Source organism: Larus michahellis, chromosome 4 (genome assembly GCF_964199755.1).
Source record: "Larus michahellis chromosome 4, bLarMic1.1, whole genome shotgun sequence".
Lineage (NCBI taxonomy): Eukaryota > Metazoa > Chordata > Aves > Charadriiformes > Laridae > Larus > Larus michahellis.
In genome coordinates, this window is record NC_133899.1 from 23704960 (window position 1) to 23715394 (window position 10435).

Genomic DNA, 10435 nt, shown 5'->3' on the forward strand with positions numbered 1-10435 from the left:
CTCCTCCGGGCAGCCAGACGAGCCAAGACAGCCTGGGGGAGATGCAGCCGGCTCTGCAGTGTGGCGCCCGGCTGCCCGCACCGCAGGGCCAGCGAAGGCAGGGGACATCTCAGGGGGGCTGAGTGTTCCTTGGGGCAGCTACCGAAAGGTCAGCCAAAGGGGCCAATGACCACCCGGTTTATGGCCGCAAGCCAATGTACTTCCCAACCGCGGCACACCCACAGTGGCGTGAACTCTGTCTGGAGAGGAGGACTAAGAAGTCAGGAATGAACCATCAGCGTTAGGAGGTGCCCCAGGACAACCTTTCTTGCTTTCTCAACCATCAAAGCTGCTGCTGCAACAGCCCTAGCGCAGGAGTTCGTGCCTTGAATGACCAGGTCGAGTTCTGTTGAGTAATATGCTATGGCTTGCAGGCGCTTCTGGCCCAACTGGCTATTCCTTTCTGTTCATATAAATATAAAAGCCTTCTTGTGGTCTGGCAGGGCTAAGGAGGGAGCTTCCACGACTGCTTGCTTTACATCTTTAAATGCCTTTTGGGTTTCCGGAGTCAGGAAATCCTTTTGATTTCAGTGCTGTCCTCTGTATAAATGACATCATTAATTTTGCTCTTGGTGTCTATTTTTCCTGTTAATGGTCATTTGGAAGCCCAGGTTTTAATATGGTAGCCTTGCCCGTAAGCCTGTGGTGGATTATACGTATTCATTCCACAACTCGCCCATCGCCACAGTCCAAACCACAGCAGCAGAGGAAAAAAGCCCCACTGTTGGATATGCACTAAAAGCCCATCCTCTGCCAGAAACACTCTCCTGGGAACCTGTCCCGGTGAAGTCTCATCGGTACAGGGACGGGCATCTATGTTACTTTTGAAATTTCACTGAGGAAGGGAAGGATACCAGCCTTCCACCAAGACGGGTTTGTCACTAGTCTGAAAGGAGATCCCTGGCTATGCCTGGAGAGCAAACCTATTCACAAGCTCACACGCTCTCCAGGGGCTGGGCACTGGAAATGCCAATAGAGCTCTTAGGGCCGTACAGATGAAAAGGGGAGTCTTACGCCTGGAACCTTCCATAGATTTGTTCCTATGCCTAAAGGCAATTGGTTTTCCTCCACAGACAGGCTGGGCAGTCTCACCTCGGTGCCCGGCAGGATCACGCAGCAGATCTTCCTGGAAACTCTGGTGAGGCACATGGAATATAGGGAGTGCAATGATAGGACATGGGGCAACGGTTTCAAACAGAAAGAGGGTCGATTTAGATTGGATATCAGGAAGAAATTCTTTACTGTAAGGGTGGTGAGGCACTGGAAGAGGTTGCCCAGGGAAGCTGTCGATGCCCCGTCCCTGGAAGTGTTCAAGGCTGGGTGAGACTTTGGGCAGCCTGGTCTAGTGGGACGTGTCCCTGCCCATGGCAGGGGGGTTGGAACTAGATGATCTTTAGGGTCCCTTCCAACTCGAACCATTCTGTGATTCTGTGATTCTGTGATTCTGTGATCAGCGACAGCCAACATGGCTTCACTAAGGGCACACGGTGCCTGACAAATTTGGTGGCCTTCTACAACGGGGTTACAGTGTTGGTGGATAAGGGAAGAGCAGCTGACATCATCTGACTGGACTCGGGCAAGGTATCTGACACTGTCCCACATGACATCCTTGTCTCTAAATTGGAGAGACATGGCTTTGACAGATGGACCACTCGGTGGCTAAGGAATTGGACGGATGGCTGCACTCAGAGAGATTTGGCCAACAGCTTGATGACCAAGTGGTGAGCAGTGATGAATGGTGTTCTATTTAACATCTTTGTTGGTGACATGGATGTTGGGATTGAATTCACCCTCAGCAAGTTTGCCGACGACACCAAGCTGTGTGGCACGGTCGACACGCTGGAGCCATCCAGAGGGACCCGGACAGGCTGGAGAAGTTCAATTGGGCCAAGTTCAAGGCCCTACACATGGGCTGAGGCAATCCCAAGCAAAAATACAGACTGGGAGGAGAATGGTTTGAGAGCAGCCCTGAGGAGAAGGACTTGGGGGTGTTGGTGGGTGAGAAGCTCAACGTGAGCTGGCAATGTGCACTTGCAGCCCAGAAAGCCAACCATATCCTCGGCTGCATCAAAAGAAGCATGGCCAGCAGGTCGAGTGACATGATTCTGTCCCTCTACTCTGCCCTCGTGAGAACCCACCTGAAGTACTGCCTCCAGCTCTGGGGCCCCAAACATGCAAAGGACATGGAACTGTTGGAGTGAGTGCAGAGGAGACCACAAAAATGACCAGAGGGCTCAAGCCCCTCTGCTGTGAGGACAGGCTGAGAGACTTGGCGTTGTTCACACTGGAGAAGAGAAGACTCTGGGGAGACCTTATAGCGGCCTTCCAGTACTACCTAAAGGGGGCCTACAGAAAAGGTGGAGAGGGACTCTTGGTCAGGGAGTGGAGCAACAGGACGAGGGGAACAGTTTTAAACTGAAAGAGGGTAGATTTAGAAAAGATATTAAGAAGACATTCTTTTTGCCGAGGGCGGTGTGCCGCTGGCACAGGCTGCCCAGAGAACTTGTGGATGCCCCATCCCTGGAATTGTTCAAGGCCAGGCTGGACAGGGCTTTGAGCAGCCTGGTCTAGTGGGAGGTGTCCCTGCCCATAGCAGGGAGGTTGGGACTAGATGATCTTTAAAGTCCCTTCTGACTCTACCCATTCTATGACTCTATGATTTGCCAGCAATGTTTCAAGTCACACAATACCCAGTTGAGTTACAAAATGTCACTAAACTTAACGACAGCAGCCTCTTTGCAGGTTTCTAACTCAAAAGCAAAACCCAGAAAGCCTGGTCCTTCCATGTGGCTGGCATCTTCCCATGGCTCTTCCTCAAGGCAGGAGAAATGACCCTGAATTTGGAAGTCCATGGAAATTTAGAAGTACGCATAGTCCTCTGGCAGTCATTACTTATGGGCTAGAAGTCAGAAACGAGTCGGACTGCACCAGAAGTGGCACTGCCCCACCTGCAGGAGACATATTGGACCAGAAATGATGGTTTCAAGATAGAAAACACAATACAATCCACCAAAACAGCAAAAAAACCCCAAACAGATAAAACATTGTACACAAAACAAAGACCCCCATCTAAACCTTAAAATGGTAAACAAGCTGAAAAAGAGGACTCTCCACAAAAAAAGACCATGCGGAACACAAGATAACATAAAAATAACATAACCCCAGGAAGCCAGGGCCAACACACCCGGATCCTGTACATAACAGTAAAACCTGGGTTAAACACTCCCGGGGAGAAAGGTTGAGGCCCTCGGAGACTTTGAACTGGCCAGCCATGGCCACCGGGCTTCAGCTCATCATTTCTTTGTCAGATGTCAGATGACCCTGTCCTCCCTGTGAGACCCCTCAGGGCAGCTGTACCCAGCTCCAGGGGGTGGATACGGCCTCGGCGTTATGGTGAGGTGCTTGCTGGCAGCAAGATCTCTCACGGAGGCACTGGGAAACCCTGGACCCTGACACCCTGCGCATGTACCTCGTCCCACGATCTGATCTAGGAACATCTCCTTCTGCCCATCCCCGCCACGGGGTGCAGAAAGCAGCGCCATTGGCCCTGGCCTGGTCCTGAGCCATGCCTCAACAGATGACTCTTTAACCAGCAGGCTTGAAAAGAGGGAAAATTGCCCAGAATTAAGCTGTGCTCTAGTTTTTGCAGGCAGTGGGATTTTTTGAGCTGCCTGGCGGTGCCGCTCCGGAGGAGCACTCAAGACCCAGGGCGGCTGCCTGTACCTGCGAGCAGGCGGTGCAGTGTGCGCAGCGGGAGCCAGCGGTGGTTTGTGTGGCTGTTGGACGGCTTTGGGCTCTAAATGTGCCCAACCTAGTACGCCTGGGTCCTTTCTCCTTACAGGTTGTATTTAGAGCTTAAATGGTATTATTTTAAAAAGCAAAACCAAGAAGCAAACAAACGCAAAACCAACAAGCAAACAGACAAAAAACCAGCTGGCCGATTCCCCCCCCCGCCCCGAGCTGGGCTTTTTCCCCACAGTCCCGGCCACTCTGCAGGGCGACGTTCATCACCAATATTAGGCAGCAGGACTGAGCCCAGGGAAGGGCTTTTGCAGGCAGCGCATTCCTTGAGGCGCCTGGTAATGCCGCTGCTGGGGGGTGCTCAAGAAATGGAGTCAGTTGCCCGTAGTTGCTATTTGTGGTCCCTCCTCATCGCTCTCTGCCTGGCTCCCTGCCCCCATGTTATAGTTGAATTTAAAATAAATCGAGTCCAACTTAGATTCAATAAATATTTATTGAGGTAGGAAGGCAAAAGCAGCGCTGGGCGGCCGGGGAGTCGCAGCTCCACCAAAGGCTCGCAAATTCAAGCAAGCTGAGCAGCTCTTTTTATCTTCACGGAGGTCGGTTTCGACATCTTCGGTACGCCCCTCTGTAGCTTCTTGCTTGAGGTAGTTTAGATAAAATGTTGGTCACAGAATCAGCTTAAAACAATACATTCTGATAACATTGTGGTTAAGCTTTTTGTCAAACAGGAGTTCCCATGTTGGTGTAGCAAGATAACATTGTGGACATGTCTCTTCTGGTTAAACAGGGAGTTCTCAAGACTGCCACAATGGGTTCGTTCCTCTTGCTTAACTTGTTCGATCAGCAAATCACCTTTAGTTACTTATTACACCCATCTTTTAATTCCTCCCGCCCTGTCTCTAGCCCATCACTATTTTTTCCTTTCTCTGTCTTTCTCTGGCCGGCTCCCTGATCTTATGTTTTTCATCCCTCCCTCCCTGCCATGCAGCCTGGTTTTCTCTTTGCTATTTTTGTCTTTCTCTACATCTCTCTCCCCCACTCCCTGCCCTTCTCTCTTTTCTATCGCTCTGTCCACCTGCCTGGCCTCATCTTCCTTGCTGTCCTGCAGCCCGTCCCCTTTCCTGCCTGTCTGCCTGGGCCTTCCCTCCTCCCTCTGGGCCTCCATCCCACTCCCCGTCCCCTTTTGCTCTTCCCCCACCTCAGCCCTGGAGGCCGTCGCTCTTCTGTCCTTCTCCGCCTCCTCGTCCTGACCCTGGCCCCTGCCCTCCATCTCTTTCCCGCTCTCCCCCTGCCCCTCATCAGCATTTCTCCTCCCTCCGCTCCCTGCCCAGCTCCCCCCTGCTCTCCCCGTTGTCCCTCTGGCCCTTCCCACCCCTCTCTGCTGCTCTCTCCCTCTCTGCCCTCCTCCTCCTCCCGGCTCCACCGGGGCCTTGGGCCGGGGCAGCCCCGGGGAGGCGGCTCTGGTTCCTGCGGGGGTCAGAGGGCAGGAAGGGGCGCCCCGGGGCACGCTGGGAGCTGTAGTCCCGGCACAGGGCTCCCGGCGGCCATGTTGTGTCAGGGGCTGTAGCCTCTGCTCCCGGCGCGGCCCGGTCGTGTAATTGCTGTGATTTTCGCTCTCTAGAGACCACACATGCTCTTATTTTTTTGACCACCAGTCTTAAATAACATACAGAAAACCTACAGTAAGCCCATCATGAAACAGCTAAAACTTCTGAGTCGTAAACCGTAGCCCAACCCTTTAGCACCACAAGTGCTGCTCACCTGTCCTTTCTGAAGGGGTGGATTACTGGCCTTAATGGTTTATGTCCCTTCAGTACTGACCCTTCAGCCGATGTCTGCTGAAATTTACAGAGACAGGCTTGGTATGGCTGGGTAACTATAGAATGAAATAATTACCTTGGCGTCGTTCTTCCTTCTTAGAGACCTGATATATATAAGGTTCCTGTGTCAGCTGAAAAGGCAATGGATATTTTGGAATCTTTTTCAGAGAATCAAATGGCCTAAAGACAATCATAAATGAGCCGAAAAAGGCTAACATGAAGGCTGTGTATTAACTGTATTTTTGTTAACGGAGCTCTCTACCCATTAGAGCGCAAACCATCTCATGATGCCTGCAATATCAAGTCACAGTGTCAAGGAAAAGTGGTTGGAACAGCATGCATGCATACATTTACGTCTCATAATCCCATCTTTAACAACCACCTAAACTCAAACTAACACAGTCAGGTAACTGAGGCATGACCATTAAGAGGGAATGGATGACCTTTCCACAGTGAAAGTCAGCTCTCCAGTGAGGGCATCTCTGCTTTTCTCCAGGCATCCTTCCCCTTTATTTTACCTACAGCAAATTCTCTAATGACAAACTTGCTTGCAGACGGTTGCAGCTCTCCAGGGGTAAACCAGCCTGATGCACTGAAGACAAACTCTCTGAGAAGAGATGGCTAAAAAATACCAGGACGTCTGGGAGGAACGCTTTGTCTGGGCTGGCCAGAGCGGTCTAGCTGGGGTTCAGCTCTCAGGGCTGGGCACATGGCAGCAGTGGACATCGTCCCTTGTTACCCTTTACATTGCTTTTAACCCAAGGTAAACTGTTTTAAACCACTGCAGAAAAAGACTTGGCAGCAATGAGGACAGCACCGCCCTCATCTTCGCCTGGCCCACTGGCTCCTGCGTTGCCACTTTTGGGTGAGCGGTGGTGCCGTGTGCCGTTGGCGGGCAGGAGAGGTTCCCCAGCATGGCCATGCCGTGCTGGGAATGGCCTCTGCCCTGCCTGCAGAGCCTGGGCAGGGAGCAGGCAGCACGCCGGCAGGGAGGGAGGGAGGCAGGGAGGTTTTGGGGTACCATCAAGCTCCAGACAGTTTCTTTTCTTGCTACTAAAACTCTGTAAGATTGGTTGTTAAGCTCTGCCATGGCAACTTAACGCAAGGCTACCTTGCCTTACCCTGTGGTAACTTTTAGTCATAAAGGAACACACCATGATGCATTACGGCATCCACAGACACCACTGTCAGGGTAGGTGTGCAAGTGGACTTCCAAAGTTCAGAATTTCTAAAATAACCGTGCCACCCATACAAAAGGCATTTAGAGATGGAAAATCAAGCGCCCGCAAAAAGCGGGGATGAATTGGTGTTCTAGAGGAAAAAGATTCATCAAGTTGAAACAACTGAGGACAATAAAGCTTATTAATTGATCACAGATATTGAGCCACTTCCCCGACAGCTGCTGGAAAAGCAGCATGGCGAGCTGTAGGCAATCCAGGAGACTGCCAGAACCGAGTGCCTTGAAGATAACTTCTTGAGCCAGGTAACAGACAGCCCCACCAGAGGAGCGGCCATACTGGACCTGAAGGGCACCAACGCAAATGAGCTAATGGGTGACATCAAGATTGGAGGCAGCCTGGGCTGCGGTGGTCAGGCGCTGGTGGAGTGCACAGTCCCGAGGGGTCTGGGCATGTGGGGAAGAGTAAAGTCAGGACCCTGAATTTCAGGAAAGCAAACTTCCAGCTCTTCAAAGAGCTGGTCAATAAGACCTTCTGGGACACTGATGAAAATCTAGTTCCTGTGAAACTGATAGAAATGGCACTTGCAGATTTGCATGAGGGACGTGTAAGTACAGGGAACATGGACTACAAATTCATACCACTGCGCACGTATGAGTTCAAAATTTTTAAGCAAAGTCTTAACTGTCAGTAACGCTGAGTTTATTTAGAGAAAAAAAATCCCTTCTGTCCACACTTCCACCCTTCCTTGCCCAGCAAGACTACAACGTGCTGCCTCCTGTTCTGCAGGTCATGAGCAACCCATTTCAGAACGGCCTCGAACACGGCCTCTTCTTTCACAGGGAGCTCATCCTTCTCCAGCAGGCGTTCCAGGTCATTGAAGGAGAGCGCCACAAACTCTGTGGACACCCTGCTCACCTCCTCAAAGTGATGCAGGATGAACTCATGGGCTGCTTCTCGCAGGTCAGGACAGTAGTAGTAGCCTGTGAATCTCCAGATGCCGACACAATTTTCCAAGCACAGCTGGGATTTTAAGAACTCGCAGCACAGCCTGACGATGTCCAGGACATTGAACTGGTCTGCTGCGATGAGCAAACTTTCAACGTTGTCATCCGTGACCCGCACTGTCCCGGTGTAGGCATATTCCATAAGGAGCCTCATCATTTCAGAGGAAGTGCCGGGGATCTTATAGACCTTCCTCTCGGCATTGCTCCAGTTGCTGGAGAACAAAGCCCTGAAAAAAACAAAGCAGCGCTGGGGAAGAAAGCGGCCTTGCTGTGTGACACCCTGACCCCATTATCCCCTGTGCCTCCTTCCCCGGCCACCAATTTGGGCACTAGCAGTAGCCATGCTGGGAGGCCGGGGAGTTTTATGAAGGAATCTTTTACTAGCCGGTTGTTTTAATAAGGAGCCACAGGGCAAGTGGGCACCTTGCTTCAACAAGAACACCAGAGAGTAACGGTGTGTGGGGAAGGCAAACCAGGCCAGCCAGGCTGGCCACGCTCCCAGCCCTGCACCGTATCTGGGGCTTCGCCAGACACCACTTCCAGCGCTGCTGTTCGATCCCAGCTTGTGGATGAATGTTGGTGTCCGACGAGGTACCAGGACTAGGGGGAACTGCTGGAGGAAAGTTTGAGGGCCGAGGGAAGCGCTGGAGATACACGAAGGCACAGTGTGGCACAGAGCAGGAAATACTGTTTGGCCCCATCCCCTCCTCCTTCAAGCACTCACCTGAAGTACGGACTGCAGCTGGAGAGGATCATCTTGTAAGCAATGAATTCAATGCCGTCCACGCTGATGATCCCATCGCCCAGCTTCCCTTCTGGGCAAAGCCCATGGAAGGCGGGGCAAGCCACTGCACTCATCTTCCTCTCCCTGGGTGAGGAGGAGTATGCGGTGCAAGCCAAGCTATCGCCCACCTCGAAGCCTGGGGCAGTGGGAGATGCTTCTCTCTGGGGTGCTCACAGCACTTGGTCCTTGCCCTCCCTCCAACATCATAGTAGAACCCCTGCCTGTCCGGTGGATCTGGAACGTGCCCCATAATGACATCACAGACGTGGGGGGGACCGGGACCGGCCGTGAGCCCCTCCACAGCCCCTCTGTGGGGCCGAGGTCTGGGTCCCCACGGTCCATGTTGCCGTGGGGCAGAGCCGTAGGGTCCCTGGGCTCTGTGGACTTCCACACAGGAGAGGAAATAAAAGATGTACACAGCTCTAGGCACCGTCTCTAAAAGACTCCAAGCTTTTAAAAGAAAGCAAAGAGGGGGAAAGAGGCATTTGGGAAACTGGAAAATAGACAGAGAAAGCAAGCTTTCAAAACAAGTAGCAGCGTATATTGCTCACTGTAAGGCATTATTGCCATGAGCATCTACCGTAGCTAGAAAAGAAAAATGCTTGCCAGCCTCACCTTGGAAGCTTGGTACCTGAAAAACACTTGTGTTTAACAGCAGCTCTCTCAAGAGCTAGCGGTTTGAAGCAGCAACGCTACCAGGTTCAAGGCCCACATCTCCTCAGTGCACATGCTTATGTCAGTTTTGCAAAGCCAGCCAGAAAGCTGAATGGACCCTGAAAATACCAACCGCCTCCTTCCACTAATGCCAGTAAAAATGCCACGAATACAGCAGGATTGGAAGTTTTGTTATAAATACATGAACTGCAACAGAATCCTAATCGTCTGCCCATGTAGTATATGCATTTTCAACCCCATACAACAAGAAAAAATGCAACTCCACTGGCAGTCTCTAGAAAAGACACAATTCTAGCAGATAGGACCACATATGAAGACATGTACAGGTCTATGCAACTTGGTGGGGTTCCCATGGGTATTTGGGGTTCCCTGGGGGGATATTGAGGGTTTTTTGGGTCCTGTGGGTGGGACTTAGGAGGCTCTTGGGGGCCATTAGATGGTTCAAGGGAGGCTTTGGAGGGCATTGGGTGCCCTTGGTGGAGTTTGGGAGGGGTTCCAATCCTCGTGTTTCCAATTTTCCCCAACAGGGTAAAATTCAACTTCTTTTTGGACGAGACAGGCCAGCATATGTGTTAAAATGGTGCAGGTTTCTTTTGATGTAACCAGGAACAGTGGCGCGTACAATGATTTGAAAAGAAATGTTGCAGTAGAAAATCAGCAAGGGCGGCAATCTGGTAAATGATCAAGAAATGAAAAATTGCACGTTCATCCCTTGCCTTGGAGCTGCAAGGGTTGCTTTCCCATTTGAAGCTCTGAAGTGTCACTAATACTACATATATTAAGAACGCTGGTACATGGGGAAGGTGGATTGCTTTCGCACACCAGTTCTTTTCTCATTTACAAACGTGTCACAATCGGCAGCAGGTCTCCTTTCAGAAAGGATTCAGAGATGTTCATATTCAGATACATCCAAGGCTCATTTATTGCTTTAAACTTTCAGTAAACCAAGTCACTGCTGGGTGCCCGGAGTCGGATCCCTTTTGGTGCAGAAGAGCAGGAGAGGGAAATGGCCGCTGGCGAAGGCAGGGGGCCGCAGGGCCAACCTCCTCTTTGAGGGTGCAGACGTCTCCTCTTTTCCATCGGTCACGTTGATTTCTCTGCAGGCAGCAGCTCCTTTTCTGAGCAAACATTTTTGGCAACCAAATTTCTGCTGTCCAGACACAAGTGGGATGGAGGATGCCCTTCTAA

General features: G+C 51.4%; 1 protein-coding gene across 1 annotated transcript; it reads right to left on the reverse strand.

The window, feature by feature from the left end:
• Nucleotides 1-260: 260 nt before the first annotated feature.
• On the reverse strand, nt 261-10156 carry LOC141743063 (kelch-like protein 10). Its single transcript, XM_074586793.1, has 6 exons — nt 10093-10156; nt 9188-9242; nt 8513-8656; nt 7518-8015; nt 5680-5783; nt 261-442 (listed from the first exon to the last, which is right to left on the reverse strand). The coding sequence occupies exons 1-6, from the start codon at nt 10154-10156 to the stop codon at nt 261-263; spliced, it is 1047 nt and encodes a 348-aa protein (XP_074442894.1).
• Between the last annotated feature and the right edge of the window lie 279 nt (nt 10157-10435).